This window comes from Pollachius pollachius (genome assembly GCF_949987615.1).
Source record: "Pollachius pollachius genome assembly, chromosome: 14".
Lineage (NCBI taxonomy): Eukaryota > Metazoa > Chordata > Actinopteri > Gadiformes > Gadidae > Pollachius > Pollachius pollachius.
Window position 1 is genome coordinate 4,482,041 of NC_136947.1, and position 20,059 is coordinate 4,502,099.

Here is a 20,059-nt window from a genome sequence, read left to right on the forward strand (position 1 = left end):
CAAATATAAATGAAATACCTAGTTGTAAATCAATTCATATACTTCAAATTGTGCTAATTAGCATCTCACAAATTGGCAAAAAAAAGATTGTGTATAAATGATAGGCTGTGTGTCGGTTCGTAGGGGGAACTGACTGTCAGTGCTAGTCACAGAGTCCGTCCTACCTCTATGTGGGTACCCTGGCCTTTATATAGGGATAGTAGGCCTAGCCTTAATTTACTTTCACAATTCTATATTCAATGTGAAAACACAAATAGGACACGTATATATATTATACACATACACACAACTGTGATTAAGAGGGCTTTACAAAATAAATAGAATTGACCAATCCTTTTTTTTACACTGCACTTTAATAGAGCTCAACCAATACCAAACCTCATCTTTTTTTCAAATATGAGGAACTGCATACTATAGTAGTACTAGAATGAGCAAAAAATAGCTACATGAGGAAATGTAAATGAGACACTCATTTCACTTTTCAGTTAGATAATTTGTAACCTTGAAGAAAAAACCTTGATTATTGGTTTTGAACAGTTCTGCTTAACAACATTGAACATTGTCTTAAGTCAAATAATGTAGAACATTTATTTGCTAATAACTAGTATCAGTCTTATTACTTCAGTCTTATACACCGGTCAAAGGATTTATTAGATTATTTGTGATCATAAAGAAACAAGCCATGGTAGTGTTAGGTTACTTTTATTATATTAAAAGTCATTACAGATTCAAGAGTCCAAAACTGTATATTTTTTCTTCAAAGTTATTATAGGCCTAGTCATATTTAATAATAAAGCTTAAGTATGAACAAGTTGGTTGTGGGTCATTAAGGCATTCCTGCTGTACTTGTGTACAGCATCCATACACCATGCGTTGAGTATTACCCATCATCCTATATTTTGGTACTGGAAGATTAATATGCCCAAGAAAGACGTAATATATGCTATGTGCAAAATAAACCTGATAAAAGTTTACAAGCGGGTAATTTTGTAAGGCATCAAAAGTCACACCTCCTTCCCTGATTGTGAGACAAAGATTAAGAGCATTAACTGACATTACGGTCAATTCCTTTTTTTTTGTTCTTTTTCCGACGGACAATAAGCCATCTGGTGGCAACTCTGTAACGGTCTGAGTGTAATTGTAATAATTCAACCCATGTAAAAAAAAAAAAAGAAAAAAATGAATGAAAACAAATGGACTAGTGTTTTAAAAAGCACCAGTGCTAACCAGCCTTACATCCCATTTACCTTAAATTGGCCATACATTGCAGGCGAGTGACCCATTACCACGCAATAAGGCAATCTATTGAACTGCTTACACATGACATCATAGTGGGGGGCGTAACAGCGCTCTTGAGGGATGTAGCCATCGAGCATGACCTCATCGATCATTAATGTCATCATCAATGTCTTCATTAAAAGGCTTCCAACACTTCCAACACAACAACTTAAAATCAATCCAGTAACGTCTAACCCATACTGGATTACCGTTGTGGGGGGTGTTGCCTCGTTCTAGTTTTGTGTGAATCCTTGTCCCGTGTGCTGTACTACAAGGCCCAACAAGGAATTCGTAGTCACACATGGGATAGGACTAGGGGATAGGACTGGAATGGCAACTCAGACGATAAGGGATTCAAACATTGTGAACATTGTGTTAAACAAGTGTGTAACCAATGCCCTGAATATGGAGGAGGGGGGGGGGAGTTCCCGTTGTAGTGACAAGGCTGACACCTAGGGAAATTTGTTAAAAAAATATGAAACACCGCTCGTTAAGATCCGCACTCGAAGTTAGAAACGATTAATCAGACGGATTGGCAAGTAGCAGTTTCGAAAAGATTGACATAAAAAAAAAAATGAAATTATAAAACTGGTTCCAAGTTGTTCAAAGTGGGCCCTCGTACGGTTTCTATCCAGTGCATGAACAGATACTTCATAAAAACCACAGATTCAATGTGGTTGGATATAAATAATAAAAACGTGATTAAAACATCGGGTGGGCGACGGGAAGGCATCAGAAGAAGAACTGCGTGGTCGGCAATAGCAATAAATAGGCGCTGGATGCAAGTCGTCGGCGCCGTCGTCTTCGTCAGGTTGGCCTAAAAAGCTTGCAGTCGCATTAAATGACTATGTTCCGACAGGATGTAGCCAGGCTTAAATCAAGTGGCCCCCCGAGCGTCTTTGATTATAGTCGTCCTGTAGTTTGGGAAGCGCTGAACCTCGACCGGGAGCTAAATGCGGAGCCTGACCGGGAGTCAGGCTAGTAGTGGCCGGAGAAGCACCAGCCCCCAATCACAAACCCGATGGAGGTGTGTGTGTGTGTGTGTGTGTGTGGGGGGGGGGGGGGGGGGCCGTCGAGTATGGAGTCAAAGAGTTTCTGGAGTCAGGGGAACAAGGAGGTGGAGGCTGCCGTCGCGTCCGGAGTCAAACCGTTTCTGGAGTCAGGGAACAGGGGAGGAGGAGTCTGCCGTCGCGTCTGAAGATGGAGAGCTTCTGGAGTCGGGGAACAGGGGGGGAGGGGGTGCGGAGTCTGCCGTCGAGCGTAGCTTAGGTGCTGGGCATCTGGGCCTTGCTGAGGGCGATGGCCCGCTCCAGGTCCTCGTGCTCCATGCGGCGGAGCCACCGCTGCCTCTCCTGCTCCTCCCGCTGGCTCTCCCGCTGGGCCCACTCCATCTGCTGCCGCTCACTTCCAGACTGGGGGGGGGGAAGGTGAGACATGGGTCCCAGAGTGGTGGTTGCTGCGGTGTAGCGGGATGACGAAACGATGAACCCAAAACAATGACCCCACACTGAGGTAAGCACACACGCGCGGGGGGTGGCTAAGCACAGAGACGGTACCCTTGTTATTTGTATATTTAAATCCATGTCATGTACCCTTTTTAGTTGCCATGCTGTCTTTTGTTATTTTTGTCGATTGTTATTGTTGCTATACGTCTCCATCCGAGAGGAGAGTGCGGAGAAAGGGCTCCGAGAAACTTTTACCTTAATTACAATAATTAGCACAGCGCTGATGAATAATGTCTTTCTTGATACATCAATGACATACCCAAGCCTTCGGAGATACAGAGGAATGTAGAAATTGTGAATGGATGTAACCAATTTCACCTCTCATTCATGGTTGTGTGACAATAGCAGTCGCTTCTTCATAAAGGTCATCTGTAACTTGTTGAGTGCCCTCTCAAAACAAGGCCCATCTGTGCGTAGTGTATGGACACATCGGCGCTGGATTCTAGTGGACGAGTGTACCCAATCTAAAACCCAACCTACGACGGAAATCCTAACATAAAAGCATGTGTTCACACAAGCAGTTTGTCTTCAGTTACAAAGCGCACAGGTTGACAGCATGCAAATCACTTCAAGGCAACCACCGCACACTCGGGGTATCTTACCTCGCCGTATTCACTTCCTGCTGGAGGAGAGAAATTACAATGCAGAGCTGAGCACACAGGGCCAACGAAAACGTGCTGTACACAACTCTTCTAACGGGGATTATAAAAGAAAGAAACCAACATTCGTCAATGAATGACAACACAAGATGAGCTTCCATGTAGCATCCCTGTGGGGGGGGGGATGTGTGTGTGTGTGTGTGTGTGTGTGTGTGTGTGTGTGTGTGTGTGTGTGTGTGTGTGTGTGTGTGTGTGTGTGTGTGTGTGTGTCTTTAGACTTATTGACTGTACAGTACATGGCTGGAAGGCATACGAGGCCACCATAAATCCATTAGTTTGCCCTTTCTAAGAAATGCTCCTCCAGTGTTGCCTGACGAGACACGTCCTCTAATGCCTTACTCTGTGCTCAGTCACTCAACCCTTCAAAACACATGCCATGGGTCCAACCTAGAGTTCCTCTCCCCCATCTTAAGACAGTCAAGGGCACTAGGCATTCCACTTTAGATACACCCTTGTTCTTAGGAATCGTTGAGACACAACAGTAAAAATGCAGATAAAAAATAATGATGCAATTGCTTCCTGTGAAGACCTGTCGGATGCCTAAAGGTCCCCCGATGACTCTCATCGTGGCAATCCGATTCAACCTACAAGATGGGTTGAATCGGATATTTAGCTCATTTTACGTTTCTGCCTATGCAAAGGATGTGCAAATGTTAACTGAAAGTACGCCAAGAACGCCAACCCGTTGACAGAACTCATGTTTGTTCAGTGAGGTTCAGTGTATATATTCTAGCGATGGAAAAAGACATCTGTGTTTCCAGGTGCGAGTTGGTTATATGTGAGAGAGGTAGTTGGCCTAAAAATATTGCCATCCGTTGACTCAGATCAGTCAATATTCATATAGTCGTACGCGTGGCTGTTACTATGGAGCTTAATTTTAACGACTTAAAACAAGGCTTCCTTCCTCTGAATCTTGATGTAAAGTGGAGGGCATTATGGAAATACATCACGACACACGGAAAGGTGGAACAGAGCCAATGCTCTTACCCGGGCAGAATTTTTCTACACCTCACCCCAAAGCATTTATTCATTGCAGGGTTTTCACAAGGCTGCGATGACGCTCGCACATTGAGCATTTGCGTCAACGGACTTGTTCGGTCTTAACTGGCCAACGGTGACATTGATCCCTGTCATAACCGATGTTACAATAAGAATGTCGACTATGACTGTCAATGCCGATTGAGGTGGTAGAATGTCCACGCTTGCAACACAACTACTAGAATAAGATTAGATGGTCTTCCAAAATAACTGGGTTTGTTGACCAATGTATTTTCGACACCAACAATAGAAAGAGGAGGGTGATGAGCGTCTGTTGCTCTATATTAAGATTTGGTCATCCTGTTTCTTGGGTGACTGAACGTTTGACTCAACTTTTCAATGCAACAGCCGATATTGCGGTCATTAAAAATCAGGCGCATACACGCAGGTATACGCAGGTTATATATACTTGAGAAAAAGTGTCGTTGACCTTGTGGATCAAGTGGTAAGTGGTCATTCTGAATATCCACCTAAGCTCAATTCTCCATTATTGTTACATTGAGACCTGACTTAATGTGCCGAGAGCCCCGGGCAACGCAGCAACTGCACCGAAGAAGTTAAGTCACTTCTCATACAAACTAGTCCCAACGTCCCTCGGCACCAACGTCAGCCCATGGCGCTTACAATTAAGGGAACCACCAGTTGCAGTGGCGTCCCTTTCGCCACAGGGGGTGCTGTTACGTTAATTTGTGTGCGGTATTTCAGGACTCTCTCCGTGCAAATGTCAAGACACACAGCACTCTGCTGACAGCCATGCTTTGTCTGTGCGCAGCCATACACATACACGGCGCGTGAGAGGCATTAATTGTACAGCGCTGTCTGAGTGGTGATAGAAAGGCATGCAACGTTGCTGTGTAAATACAGTCCATTCACCATTTTAGCAAATGATGTGTTCACACTCACGCAGACCACACACACTGTTCTTACCATAGGGAGGTGCTGGGCGGTTAGGCACATTTTTCTTGGGGGGCATGGCGGGGTTGTCCTGCTTCTGTTCACACACACACACACACACACACACACACACACACACACACACACACACACACCTATCAATATACAGCCCCTGGCCTTGGACCACATTCTTTATATAAATATCTATAAATAACAGGGGGGGAAAAAGCTATAAGTGATGCATTGGGGTGGATGTGGGAATTTAGAGCTCACTCATGATGTGGGCAAAATGAATAACCTGGCCTTCTACAACGCCAGCGGAAAAAGAAAAATCATAACTCAAAAAGGTCCAGGGAGCTTACCTTTGACATCTGAGTAAAGTCGGCGAAACCGCCCTTGCTTCCAAAGGAGTTGCTCCCGAAGGCGTCCATTTTCCCGAACGCATCTGTGACAAGAGCATGTGAAGCACCTCTTTGGAAAGTCTGAATGCATCGGTGGAAGGAGCCTCAAAGGGAGGTTTAATGAGAGTTCAACCCCAAGACCACACGTTCAGAAGTCATCCCTGCGCCCCGCTTGTTATGAAATCGGCCCCGCGTGCTATTCTGGGATCGGGGGGGGGGGGGGGGGGGGGGGGGGGGGGGGGGGGGGGGGGGGGGGGGATGGCAGGTCTCACTTTCCATGACATTTCGAGGAGAAAACCCCTAAAAAAGCAAACATTTCGCCGAACCTGACGTGTGCATCTGATTAGCTAATTAGACGGCTAAGGTGATCTACTGTTAACCAGAACTGTGGGGCGGTTGTTTGGACACAGCGTGGAATGCCTGCCCCCGGCTTAATGAAGAAATTGCCAACTGTGGAGTGGTTCAGAAACGGGGGGGGGGGGGGGGGGGAAGCCAGCACCCCAAACAAACCATTGTAACACAATCTGTTTGTTGTTAGTGTGCCGACCAAAATGGTGGCAGTCATGTGTGACGCGCGTAGTGTTTTCTTTCACATTAAAACGCAACTCGCTCTGAGGTCTACAGGCGCTCCTGTGTTCTGGTGAACGACTGTATAGCTTAGGACGTGCGCAGGCCGGTGGTTAGCTCCCCGAAGCTACAACAACAACCCCCCCCCCCCCCCACACACACACACACACACACTCCCCTCCCGTAGTGAATGAGCCGTAGCAGAGTTGGATAGGTGGAGGAGGAGGAGTGGGGACAGGGAAGCTTGTTAAAGAAGCGCTGTCTTCAAGCAGAATGAGAGGCATAGTCACAGAGTTTCTGTTGTGCTTGGCTCCAGCAAACCTCCTGTTTTTCCATGGATATGGGGGCGGGGGGGGTATTTTTAGTCGTCCAGCAGTTAAATGCGTAGGTACCGGACTAAAAATAGCCCTGTGCCACAGGAAAAAATTAAGCCACGGAGAGTAAAAATGGCGTGACCCTTAATGCCCCCCCTTCCCCCCCGACCAACGTATAAATCCAACACGTCACCCAAACACTGTGGCACAGAATCAGTGCTTCTTTGAGACCGGGTTGTGCAATTTAAGTGATTTTCCCACATTTTGACGCCAATTTCCTGCTTCGGTCACAGAGGGAAAAGTACACCGGTTTTTACGGAGAAAAAGGAGGACATTGAAGCGAAGGACAGTGGAATAGGCTAGGTCTGGCATCCGGGACGCGTCCGTGTGTCGACTAGAACTGATCCATGTGCACCTGGAGGGCTTGCTGGGTAAGCATGCACGTGTAGGACCTGGCGTTTCAGGATTTAAATACGGGTTCCTACCTCGGCTACAGCTCTCTTTATTACTAAAGATGACGTGATGACATGAGTGCAATTTCCTCTCCCTCTCCCTCTTCCCCTTGACCCGCGGTCCCTTGCAGAATGAGTGCTGCCTCTATACATCAATGGTTTGTGCTCAAACACACAGGCCCTGTACTCCAGGACACATGACCATTTATTTGACTGCGGGGACCTTGATGGCCTGTAACGGCATACATCCCATTCACCTTGTTGTGGTGAACTGTAGCGTCCCTTTGACACCAAAGGAATCCCGGCGGTTAACTTGATCCGTTGAGTCGGGCGTGTTATTGCCATGTTAAGCGTGACTGTTCAACACATTATCCCAGGCTTTAATTGACCTTTCATTCATGAATTGACCACTTTTTTTTTTTTTTTCAACTTCGAATTCAATGTAACTGAATTGTCGCTGGTGAAGCACTTTACCGGTGTAACTTGGATTAAACATAAACTAGTCAGAATTCATACCAGCTCCTACAAGTTTTTGTAGTAGGAGCTTTAGCCTTTTAGACTGTGCGTGTCTGCAGGGATATGATCATTATGGTACCTGGTTCTTTTGCCTTGGGGCTGTTGGACCTGAACAGGTCAGCACCACCGAAGGCGGGTGGCTGAGAGAAAAAGGAAAACAAATGGGATTGAACGTTTTCACAATCTATGGTCTCCCACTCATATTGAACGACGCGTGACCAGCACTTCAAATGTCCCTGAGGTCCTTTGAAATAATAGGACCCAGTCACTCGACAGTTGTTTTACCTTGAGCGGAGGGGTGGGTTTTCTCCCGAACGGGTCCGACGACGCAAACAGGTCAGACTTGTCCGTCTTTTTGAAGAAGTCTTCGGAGGACGTTCCCTTGAAGGGGTCGGTGGCTTTGAACGGATCTCCCCCGAAAGCATCTAAAAACGCAAAGTTAACAAGGATCAAGCCAGTGACGGCGTCATATGGTTTGAAATCTCAACAAAAAAACACTTGGCTAGTCTTTTTATAATGTGAATTGTATGGTCATCAATGGTATCATATCAGACTTAAACTACGTTGTACTCTAACCCTCTATAATTTCACACCCTGGGATTTTTAGGGCCATATGATGGACCATATATGATGGCCCATTGAAAATGGTCCATCGGGTCTTCAATGTAGGACGATAAACTATACCAACCACGCACCAAGCAGGCCTACGATAACATGCCCCGTTATCCAAACACAGCAAGAGACTTTCGACCTTTTACATGCAAGAAAATAACGTAAACTTCATCCAAGATCACCAAGTGAAACCCATCTGTCCCCCATCAAGTATAAGTGCGAGTGTGCTGACGGCTGTTAACCAGGGTTCCGATGTAGGTGTCGCGGTTCTAAAATGACCACTGCTGAGGAAATAAGGGGGCATTCCAGGGGCTCAGACCTTGAAAGGAGTCGGCCTTGAAGGGGTCTTCGGTCTGGAAGGGGTCACCGGAGGTGTCTCGGGGCCCGTTGCTGCTGTTGAACATGGCTATCCGAGACTTGAAGGAATCCGCCTGGAGACGCGAAAAGTTATGAAGTTATTGTTATGAAACCGTCTCATAATTAAAGCCATTACAATGGTGAACGAATCCCCTCAAGACAAACAGTGAGCTTGTATTGGCTTAAAGGATGCGCAAAACATAAAGGGATTAAAAGCAGTATGCCCTGAATGGCAAAAACTTTTGTTCACTTCTCAACAACAATCACACTTAAACCGTTTGCTCAGGTGGCCAATTAAAAATGTTCTTATACAAAGTATGTTCACGCGTTAATCTTCCGTTTAAAATACCTGTTCCATTCAGAATGGTAATAAGTTAGAACCTGACTTTTGTTAAGAACCCTGCTCTTTGATGTGATATATAATAAGCAGTGTGACAATTAATGCGTTGGCTCGTGGTGCTGCCGTGACACGGAGCGAATATCCGACGGTCCCGTCAGCCAATAGAGAGCCGGGTGGAAGCCCAACACGAGGGCCAACATTCTCCCGGAAAAAGCCGTTGAACGGAACGAAGGGGAAAAATTAGTGGACCTTCTTTCCTACGGCGCCGGTTGCTAAAATGTTCCAACAGGTGCAGAGGGCTGAGCCGGTCACCGTGAACGGCCGGGCATTCACTACAGCGCTGACGTCAATCTACAGCGCTCACCGTCCCTCTGAAGGCCCCGTTCTCCTTCTCCGGGAGGACGTCGTCCGCCAGGTTGGTCATGCTGCCGCCGTTGGTGAGCGCGCGGTCGTACTGCTCGATGCTCTTGGTCTGCTCCAGCTGGCTGTCCTGGATCTGAGTCAGTTTGCTGCGGGCCTGGGGTGGAGGAAAAGGATGGAGCGGATGGGTCTTTTAGAGGGGACGCGTTGTATACGAAGGGACTTGAAGACGCGTTGATTCCGATGCGGAGGGGGTGCAGAGAAGGCAGCGGTTAGCTTGCTCTGGGCCCACTGCAGGGAGGCATCGGAAAGACTGGTTCAGGTCCGCATTGTACCCGAGCCGTGGGCGGTTGGCAACAACAATGCCCCCTGAAGGACACTACACGGTCGAATTCCTTTGCAGTATATAAAAAGGGATGACCTTCCCCGTTCCCTGTTCCGTCTGAGCTGTGCCCACTTGGCACAGAGCTGAAGTGTGAGCTGGGTTTGTGCGTGAACGGAGCGGAGCGAACATTTAAAGGATGAAACTCGACTTCTGAGAAAAGGAGTCAACTTATGGGGGGAGAATGTGTGGGATGTGGCCAAGGGGTGCCAACCGCAATCATTTTAACGAAATTCATGAATGAGGCGTTTATATTGTGATTGGGTCAAGAGTGCTGCTGAAAACGGCCATGAAACAGTCAATGGATTAGTATTAGGGCTGCTCGATTATGGGAAAAATCATAATCACGATTATTTTGGTCAATATTGAAATCACGATTATTCAAACGATTATTTTTGAGTTTGAAAACATTTATTCACCATGTCTCTCCCCAACAAAAACTTTGTAACTGAGAACTTTGAAATTTCGCCTTAAAAAAATACACAAAATGGTCAAAAAGAAAACGTTCCAATCTAAAATGATATACAGATATGCGTCCGGCTGTTCTGCCCTTTCTTTAAATCATAAAAAAAAAAAGACATAACATCATCGAAAAAGTCGATTATGTTAATCTTCTGATCGTTCGACGCTAAAACCGAAACCGTGATCAAAATTCGAATAACCGCCCAGCCCTAATTCGCATTGGGTCGCCTCCTTTCAGACGGGCCCCGGTGGCTGGTTGGAGGAAGGGTCTGACCTGGTTGAGCTCGTCCTGGGTGGCCCTCAGGGACTTGGTGATGCTGTCCAGCTGGACCCGGCCCGACAGCAGGTTCTGCCCCAGCAGGGCCTCCTCCTCCTGCAGCCTGCCCAGCTCGCCCTTGGTGCGCGCCATCTCGTCCTCCTGGCTCCGCAGGTCCAGCTCCTGGGAGCGGATCTGGCTCTGCAGGGACGCGATCTGGGCAGGGGCAGGGAGAGGGGGAGGTGGGGTGGAGGAGGTTCAAGTCAGATCAGCAGATTCCCTTTGAATGAAGAATTACCTTTTGGCATGCACCGTGGAGTAACGTGTGTGATTGTGTGAAGTAATTGTGATACAAATGACTTTACAAGTGGTATGAATACCACATGCATTACATAATGACGCCTTCAATTGTAGAAAAATATTGGGGAACGCTTTAAATAAGAGTACATAAAGCAACCATTTAACAATAGTAAATGAAGTACAAAGCATTAACTTAGGTAATCACCATTTAACTAAGGTTCTAGTAATCATTTACGTGTTCATGGTAACTAAGGTAGGGACTTTTACATTATTCAATATGGTTTAAACAGTATTTATAAGGTTTATTAGGGTTAATCCTAACCCTAAGGATGGTGTGCCAATGAAACCAGAGTAACTTTAACCAACAAGAAATGAACCACAATACAAAACCGTTCCCTAACCCAATCCCCTTATCCCTATGCTTATGCGACACAATAATGCCTATCACTGCAGTAACTAATATTAACTCATGGCGGGTTAATGTTCCCTTATTGTGAAGGGATACCCAACACTCTCCCCTACGGAGCCCACACAAAGGCCTTCATTCATGCGGCCGGCATCAAGCGGGGGGCGTTATGAGCAGCCTCTCACTGTCTGAGACTCGTCCTGGCACTTGATCTTCACGTCGTTCAGCATCCCCTCCAGCTTGGAGCGCTGCTGGTCCATCTCCTCCAGCCTCTCCTTGGCGTCCTGCTTCTGGGACTCGGCGTCCTGCAAGGTGCCGTTCTCCCGGTCCAGGTCCACCTGCATCTCCTGAGGGGAGGGGCCGCACGGAGCCAGGCCGATGGGTTAGGAGGCTGGGCGGGGGGGCCGTGGTTCTCTTGTTTGAATACAGCGTTCATTTCAGGATTTTTTTTTAATTTATTATTATTTTTTGAAGATTTATAATTTCAAAGCTTTTTCTTTTTACGGACTCGGTTATCAAACGTGAACCACATTCGCCGTTACTTGAAGAGACGGGTACCATGGGGGGGGGGGGGGGGGGTGAAATTCAACCATTATGAAGCTAACCCTATGAAGGGGTTAGCTTCATAATGAAACTCTGATTAATTCATAGTGAAAGTCATTAAGGTAAGATAAGATGTACTTTATTCATCTCAGCAGAGAAATATATTATGTATATATTATTTATATTATGAATTTAACCAATGAAGCCAAGGCGGCACTATGAAGCCAACCCTAACAAAACGCATCGGCGGGTCACGTCCAGCCTTACCTGAACCTCAGTGTTCTGTTGTCTGATGGCGTCCTCCTTCTCTCGGATCTCTAGCTCCAGGACGTACTTGTCCCTGTCAAACACATGAAAAGGCCGGGTTATGGTAGGATTAGGGTCTGCATGGGGCATTGAGAGATGTTTGGAGCCGTGTGTGGAAACCGAAACAATAAGCACTTTTGCTGAAGAGGAAGGCATCGTAGTAGTTGCGACTATGAACGAGGTTGTTTGTTGTAACACCTACCTGTCGTGGTTTAACACCCTGTCACAACAACCGGGTGCAACTATGCACAAACCAGAATACGTTGGTTCCCTGGAACCCAAGTTCTCTGTAAGGCATGTCCGTTCTGCCCGTGTGTGTGTAGAGGTGACATTCTGTTAATCGGTGGCACAACATTCATAGACAAGAACCGTTTACTCTTATAAACTGTAGAGGCGGCTGTACCTTCCTCACACTGTACACAATTGTTTTGGCTTCCTGGCGGCCTATTAGATAAACAAAAAAACCTGACAGTCAGGAATGCAAGAGGGACATTTGGCTGCATAAATTCATCTTGGCAGCCCCTGTTCAGGGCAAGCCTAGTGAAGTATGCAGCTGCCTCTCCTGAGCCCTGGCTACGAGGAAGACAAGGAAACGGAGCCATTCTTTTGCCGGCTGCAGCTCAGGCGGGGGGGGGGGGGGTTCACCTCTGCAGCTGAGCTATTTCCTGGCTGAGGTCGTCCAGTTCTTTGATGCCCGTCAGGTCGGCTGAGCCGCTGGAACTGTTGCTGTCCTGAGGTGGGAGGGAGGAACAGGAGAGTGGTAACCGGGTTTGTTATTGGGTGTAAATCCATATGAATTTGATTCATCACAGGAATATTAACCGACAAGTTAGGTCATGTTCCCCTTCTCTCTCACGCTTATTATTCAATGGCATTTATTTTCCAACACAAGAGGGCGCCCTTCCAGTTTGAAACAAGGCTTAATTCACTGGCAGTGCTGTGAGGAGGATGGGAATTTAACCTCTTTTGACGACATATTGGTGCAACATGAAATGGTCGAAGATCGATGAAGGTTGGCAATGGCTGGAGAAAGGGGGGGGGAGGGGGGTGAGGTGACTGACAGGGCTGTGTGTGTGTGTGTGTGTGTGTGTGGAAAGTAGAGGTCATGAGAGCGAGGGAAGAAACGTTATGGCGGCAAGGAAAACAAAGCGAAAAAAGGTTTTCAGCAGATAAAAAGCGTGCAAAGGGGAAGAGCTAAACACAGATAGAGGGAGATAGGGGGGGGGGGGGGGGGGGTGAAGGAAAGAATGACAGCAGGTTAATGATGGCCAGCCGAACCGGGACGAGAGGAGCTCCCCGCTGCCTAACACGTGGGACAGGAAGGAAACGGAGCCCAGACACAGCAAGTCAGGGGATCCGACCCATTCCCACACAGGACTGACGTAGGAGACCCAGCGAGGGTTCTCACAGACCGGGAGGAGTAGGTTCTCAGTGGAAAGTGTTATCCGAGATGAGTCAACATCTGGTCGGTTTGGAGGTTTAACGGGGTGAAACCACTTTGATGTATGATCACAATTAGTGAACACTATTGGAAGGCTCGAAAGCAAATACTGGGGTGGATTCCCACTAGACTAAAAAATGTAAATCATTAAGCGAATCGTCTTGTACATCAGAATGCATCATGGGATTTTTTGTTGCCGATACGCTGCCATATTAAGAGGATTCAAGAAAGCAGTAATACTGCAAAAGTTTAAATCAACATAAATAGTTTCAAAACAATAATTTCACAATTAATTACTAAAAAAAAAAATCACCATAAAAAAAACTTTAGCGGGAAAAAAAAACTTCCGAAGAGCAATAATAGTGCTCGATTTAGCTAAGAAAAGAATACACTTGTTTGTTTTATTAAGATACAAGATACTTGAATCTCTTTTTTGATGTGGGAAATTCAGAGGCTTTCGCAGTACCAGCAGGTGGCAGCATTTGACAATAAATAGTGAAACGCCTCACCACATTTCAGTGAAAGCTGAAACTACTACAGGGCTTGTAGATCAGAATGCATCATGGGATTTTTTATTGGCAGGCACTCACATATTGAGAGCTCAAGAGAATAGCGGTACTGTTTAATCATAATCATTGTAAATGTCTCGCATGAGAAACACTGGCAGTTTCAAACACAACAATATCTACCCTTAATAACAAATCATTCCACGATTAATGTCTGCGGTCATTTCAATGTGACGTCATGATGTACAAGCCCTCTACATACTCAAGTCAATGCAACAATAATACACGTGAGTTTCTTTGCCCACACTAAGATTCACTAGGAGAAGCAGATTTATTTTGTTTTGCATTCCACGCAAAAATGTTGCTTACAATGCAAAGCACATTCTGCTTGGACCATTTTGGTGCTGGTGAAAATAGGTACAACAGCGCCTCCACGTGGAGAACAGGGCAATTACTCACTCTGCGCAGATGAGCAAAGGCAGAAAGCTCAGGTCCCACAGCAGACATGAAACCAGCGTAGGTCTGAGAGATCCCAGAGACAAAGAATGCAGGAGTGGAAGAATAGTTTGTTGTTGGAAAAGCAAAGCAGAAGAATGCAGCTGTAAAGTAGCAGAAATTTCACATTTAAAGAGAGAAAGTTTCTGTTTTGGAACCAGACAAAAATAATAGTTTATAGCCAATATATTTCCACCACAGTTGTAATATATTGAGAGTTGCGTTGTATCACCCTGGCTTAATTGAACTTAAACTAGGACTGTTATAGAGCTGAAATAGTAGTAAATAGTACATAATAATACAAATGTGTCCTCAAACAGCTACACAGACACACGTAACCATATGTTTATTTTCATGTACAAGATATTCTCATTATCTTATACATGGAATTATGGATGATAACATAAGATATTTTGTAGTTTGGTTCAATGTCAATATTGTACTTTGAGTACTAAAACTACTGATTCAAACTGAATACGATATGAATATGACATGGGAGTCACATTTAATATTCATACCACCAAGATAGAAGACCTATTAACCAGGAAGCAGGAAGGAACCAGGAACCATGAGATCTGCATTTGATGCTATGCAGTTCACAGGATACGTGACAACTATCCTTTTTAAAGTATGCCTTAAAATCAGGTGATCGTCGAGTTTAGCAATCTTCAATGCATCCGAAAGCCATCCGACCGTTGGATTACAGCCGAGAATAGACCCTAACACAAACGTGATGATTTCAACGACAACTCAAGCGGCGGCCGTTGTGGCGACCGCCAGTGGGGGGAACTCACGGGGCCGGCGGCCGTGGGCGCTCTCCGCTCCGACGGGGGGATCATGTCCGGGGTGAGGCTCTGCGGGGGGTCCGTGCCCTGGCTGACCTTCTGCTGGATCAGGTACATGGCCAGGGAGAACTGCTCCCTGCTCAGCTTGCCAATCTGCTTGGTGTCCGCCAGGCCCCTGGGGAGAGAGCGGCAGAGGACCTGGTGACTCTGCGTTCCGCCGGCCGGCCAACACCGGACACTTGCATCACGTTTCAGTCGCCCGTCCGTGCGCAACGTACGGCACAGTCGTGTGTTCTTACAGTGGAACAATTAAACCCTTGTTGTACACGGCGGTACATGGAGTTTCCGTGTAAATCGTGCCATGTGATCAGCGACTAGGGAGAAACTCCATTGTAAGCATAATGCCGTTCTTGGTGTGCCAGACTTCCGCAGGTCAATAACTCCCCACCGTCATTTTTCAAGGCTACTCAATCCTCACTGCCTCATTCATCTGTACACACCTACAAGTTTGCATCTTCTTTAATTCTTCAAATTGTGGATAAATGATACATTTTCAAGTAACATCGAAGGAAACTCGGCAACCGTCAGCCGCTTTTGAGTTATAGTACCTCTTTTTCTTCTTCTTTCGTAACCTACGTCAGAATTATAACAAAGCTGGTGTGGTAGAGTGACCAGGTCACAATTATGCCTTTACCTTGCGCCGATCTTCCCCATACTGAACAGGCTTACTCACTAGTAGAGTAGCAGAGAGTGGGTGCTGTTGAGGGTTGGGTGCTTGGACCTGCATCCTGTCTCATGCTGGTGGGCTTGCGGAGGAGTGTGTTCACCTTTGCCATGGTCTTTTCAATATGGGTCTTGTGTGCTAAACTCCTATCCAAAGTTACCCCTGGGTAGAATGGGTCTGCTATGCGTCAAAACACTGCGCCAGGCTGTTCCACTTTTTAAATCTAACCGAACAGCTGGCATATTCTGATAAAAGATACTTTTGAAATGGAGCCAACAAAGCACTATCACTTCTACAACATAACAATGGAATGGTGTTGCATCAGTCCTGATACTAGACTTGGTTCAAATTTTCACATGGCCTCACCATATCTGGGCCAGCATGGTCTGGGGCAGGCTGGACAGCATGAAGATCTCTATGACCTCCGTACCGGTGACCAGACCGTCCATGTCTGTGTCCGTTTTGAGGAAGAGGTCGTCATAGCGCCCCCGGTCTGCCAGCGGGACCACCCAGTTCACGGAGGAGGTCTGAGGACACAGACAACACACAAAAGTGTATGAAGACCAGCGTCTGCTGCCGTACCCAAAACACGCGTTACGCGTGTCACGAAAATGTAAATTAGTAATGCAAGTGATTTGTTATAATGTGTCATATTTCTGTATCTTTGCGTCATATATATATATATATATATATATATATATATATATATATATATATATATATATATATATGTATATATATTGCAGTCTTTTGTCTAAGGGTATGGAGCAAAACACAACATTTTTGTTTCGCTAGAAAAATGGCTGGAAAAGGGTCAGGGTAGCATGACAGTGAAGACAATGCAGACAAATGCATGGCATGTGGAATGAGGATATGAATGAGGGTCGAGAGATTATGAAATAGTGGCCCGATGAAAACCATCTGCCCCCATTAGGAATCAGTCAGGAGTGAAGAGCTGTCATTCCTTCTGTTCATCCCCCTCCAACAGAACTACTGAGCGTAAACACAGCGCCCTGCATCAACTGCATGGTGTACAGTGATACATAGTGGTCGCTGCTCAGAACAATGTGGCCAAACAAGTCCAGCCATTAGCTCTCAAAAATGGATTGGATACTGGACGTGCTTGTTTCTTACAAAGGCAAGCTGTGCCGTCATGATACACTGCCAGGGTGCAGCTGGCTCTAAAATTGAAAGTATGCATTAGTAATTGCAATGTGAAGTAATGAATGCGTTTGCTAGTTTACTTTTGGTTTCTTTGAGCTGACTCAACAGAAACTAGCAGCCACAATCAAGACTACAAATTGGCTAGATGGACTTTTCCAATTCAGATATCAGCATAAATACAATGGACTTCTCAATAAATAGCCTAATAGATAAGTGTGAAGCCGTTACTGTTATAACGATAGTTCTATAGCTACCAGTAAAATTAAGAATGTCATAGCATTTGTCATTCCTTGGTTTTGTATTGTAAACGAGAAAGGTAAATATCGGACTAAGAGACCAAAACCATATGTTAAGATTGCGTGAAGACAACACTTTGAGCAAAGCTCAGGGCTAAGCTGACCCCCATCGTGTTGCCATCGCAGTACACAGTGCGCACAATGCAACGCAACTACTGACCAATACCTGCTGCGGACTGGATTTGAAGGAGTGCTTAGGCGAGAGGCCGCTGGTGGGCGTTCCCAGGGAGGCGACGGCGCTCAGGGAGGGGGTGGGCCGCAGGGTCTCCTTCAGGGGCGACGGAGCCGAGGAGAGGGACATCCCAAACAGACCGGGCAGCACGGCCACGGCGCCCGCCAGCTTCACTCCAGACTTCCTCCTCTTGGACGGCGGGATGAGGTTGGCGGGCAAGGTGGCCGGGACGGGCTCCTGCTCCATGGCGCGGTAGACCAGATGCATGGCCTGGTTTCCGTAGGGAGGGAGACACGCAGGGTCAAGGACGCAGGTGCAGGACAGCTTTTGGGAACACACCATGAGCCGCGGACTGGAGAGCGCCCGGGAGAGTCCTGACTCCGGGGGAACCAATTTATTTACCGGAACAGGAGTGCAATGATGCGACGCAGAGACGTCTTACCACAGAAAACTCCTCTTTGTCCAGCTGCCCATCCTGGTCGACATCACTAATTTCCCAAATCTAAAAGAGAGAATACAACGTTTGAATAGGTCAATTACAATTTTACTAAAACTAAAAATTGTAAAGACAGTGTATGCGGACGAGGACACAAATACCTTTCCCAACACTTCCAGAGGTAGCTTGGAGTTTATGAGCACGGGTTTGACCTTATCCCCTGGTAGGAGGCCGTTGACTGGCAACAGACTTTCAAAGATACCATCAAATTTCCCTTTTTCGTCAGGCTGGAATAAAACCAAAACAGTGTTTTAGGTGAAGAGCATCTTGGTATTCATTGGGCACACTGTGTCTCCAGGTGCTTAACTCACCCGTATTGCCCACTGCGAGTCTGTTTGTGTTGATGGTACTGGGGATAGGCTCGCTAATGGACTACCAGTGTCCTTCTGCAAAACAATGTATTACATCGTTGAAGCTAGCCCAATCCAAGACTCCATTAGAACCACTGAATACGGAGTGAATATCACACGCAGCTCTTTGAGGAATGCACACCCTTTTGATATTGTGAAATCAAGCAATGCACTCATTACTCACAAACTTGGGAGGAGTTAGCGTTTGGTTGAGGTTGTTGAGGCTAATGTCGTTGCCGCCCTGTGCCGAAGCCACAAGCCTCAGAGCTATGAAGAAACCCTGCAGGAAGAGCTTGGTAGTCAGTTGGCATTCTTACATCAGCATCACACCACATAACAATTTCACAGCCATTTTTATTAAATAAATATGGTAATCACATTACCCTCTTGTCCAAATAGCCTTTTCGTTCTGAATCAGCCAAATCCCAAATCTATCATGTCATAAACAAACATTGGGTTAATAAGACATTGTGAAATTCAGATATGTACTTCCGTTTTCCAACTAGTTCAATTGTACCTTTCCAAGTGTACTGTCCGAAAGCCCCGACTTCTTAAGGAATTGAGCTGCATCCCCAGCTGATATTTGTCCTGTGTTTCCACGGTCAACCTAAAACGATGCACAGTTATGGTTACATGCTTTGTTGTCCAGTAGCGTAAAAGGCTACTCCTATTCGAGTAAAGCTGGGCAGATCATCAACACAAACCCAAAGATATCTGGCCAATCTCAAAAAAGGTAAACATAAGGCAGACGACATTACCTGTCGGAAATAGTTGTCATATACCGGGTTTCCGCTCGATAACTGTTGAAGTAAATACAGTGAAACGAGGGACGTGTGAGTGTCCCCTTAGACAGGCCAACTTTGACGTTCACTAGAGAGCTAACTTAATAGCAGACGACACATTCCCATTAAAGTATCTGTTTGAATATACAACCTTCGATTAAGAGAGATCAGAGTAGTGAAAACACTCTGCAGAGTACTAGGGCTGTTCACATACATAGGTTATTTACGTATTTATTTCCCACTACCAATTAAATAGTCCCCTGCCTACGGCATGCTAGAGGCTTCATCTGGTAGACGTTCCCCAAGTCAATTGACAACAAAAGGTTGTTTCCACGACCACCACACACCGTAACATCGCTTAGAAAGTAGCATAATGAGGGATATATACTGACATTGTCGTTAAAAATACATATCATTAAACGCTTATGATCGATTTTATAAGGTAAAGGAGTTGTTGCTTTACCTGACTTAAAGTCATGAGCGCCGCCATATTTCCTGCTGGGACGGGAGTGCGCACGCCCTTAAGCGGACACGCGCATTGGAAGCAGTGACAGTGCTGTCAGAAACTGGAGCAGGGGGCCTGGTTGCCCAGGCTTTGTTGAATAATTCATCGTGTGGGGAATTAGTTGCACTAATAGACTTCTATAACTGTGTGGAAAATAGGTCATAATGATAAGCATTGCATCTTTAACCAGAAGGATTCTTCATGTGCCAAAGAGAAAATCTATCCATCCAATCCATCTCACTAAACGAGTTACAAGCTAAAACTCCCCACTTAGACGTTATACCCCGGTTATGCCTCAATTACTGCATTAATAGCGCTCAAAATAAAATGTTTTACTCCAAAAGAATAAAAGACAATAAAGTTGTCTTTTAAAAGTCATGTTCATTTTAAACAAA

At 46.0% G+C, this 20,059-nt stretch overlaps 1 protein-coding gene across 3 annotated transcripts; it reads right to left on the bottom strand.

Moving 5' to 3' along the window:
• Positions 1-686: 686 nt before the first annotated feature.
• On the bottom strand, positions 687-19,661 carry LOC307085865 (epidermal growth factor receptor substrate 15-like 1). 3 transcript variants are annotated; one of them, XM_079750765.1, is made up of 23 exons: positions 19,623-19,661; positions 19,136-19,177; positions 18,895-18,984; positions 18,761-18,808; positions 18,562-18,657; positions 18,339-18,413; positions 18,129-18,254; positions 17,974-18,033; positions 17,526-17,801; positions 16,266-16,426; positions 15,185-15,350; positions 12,594-12,679; positions 11,910-11,982; positions 11,285-11,446; positions 10,412-10,609; positions 9,298-9,450; positions 8,556-8,667; positions 7,910-8,049; positions 7,704-7,764; positions 5,737-5,819; positions 5,408-5,471; positions 3,386-3,402; positions 687-2,690 (listed from the first exon to the last, which is right to left on the bottom strand). In XM_079750765.1, the coding sequence occupies exons 1-23, from the start codon at positions 19,647-19,649 to the stop codon at positions 2,544-2,546; spliced, it is 2,463 nt and encodes an 820-aa protein (XP_079606891.1). In that variant the 5' UTR covers positions 19,650-19,661; the 3' UTR covers positions 687-2,543. The 3 variants fall into 3 exon arrangements, with proteins under 3 accessions (XP_079606891.1, XP_079606890.1, XP_079606892.1); XM_079750764.1 differs by having other exon boundaries at positions 3,386-3,405; XM_079750766.1 differs by lacking the exon at positions 3,386-3,402 and having other exon boundaries at positions 2,549-2,690.
• Between the last annotated feature and the right edge of the window lie 398 nt (positions 19,662-20,059).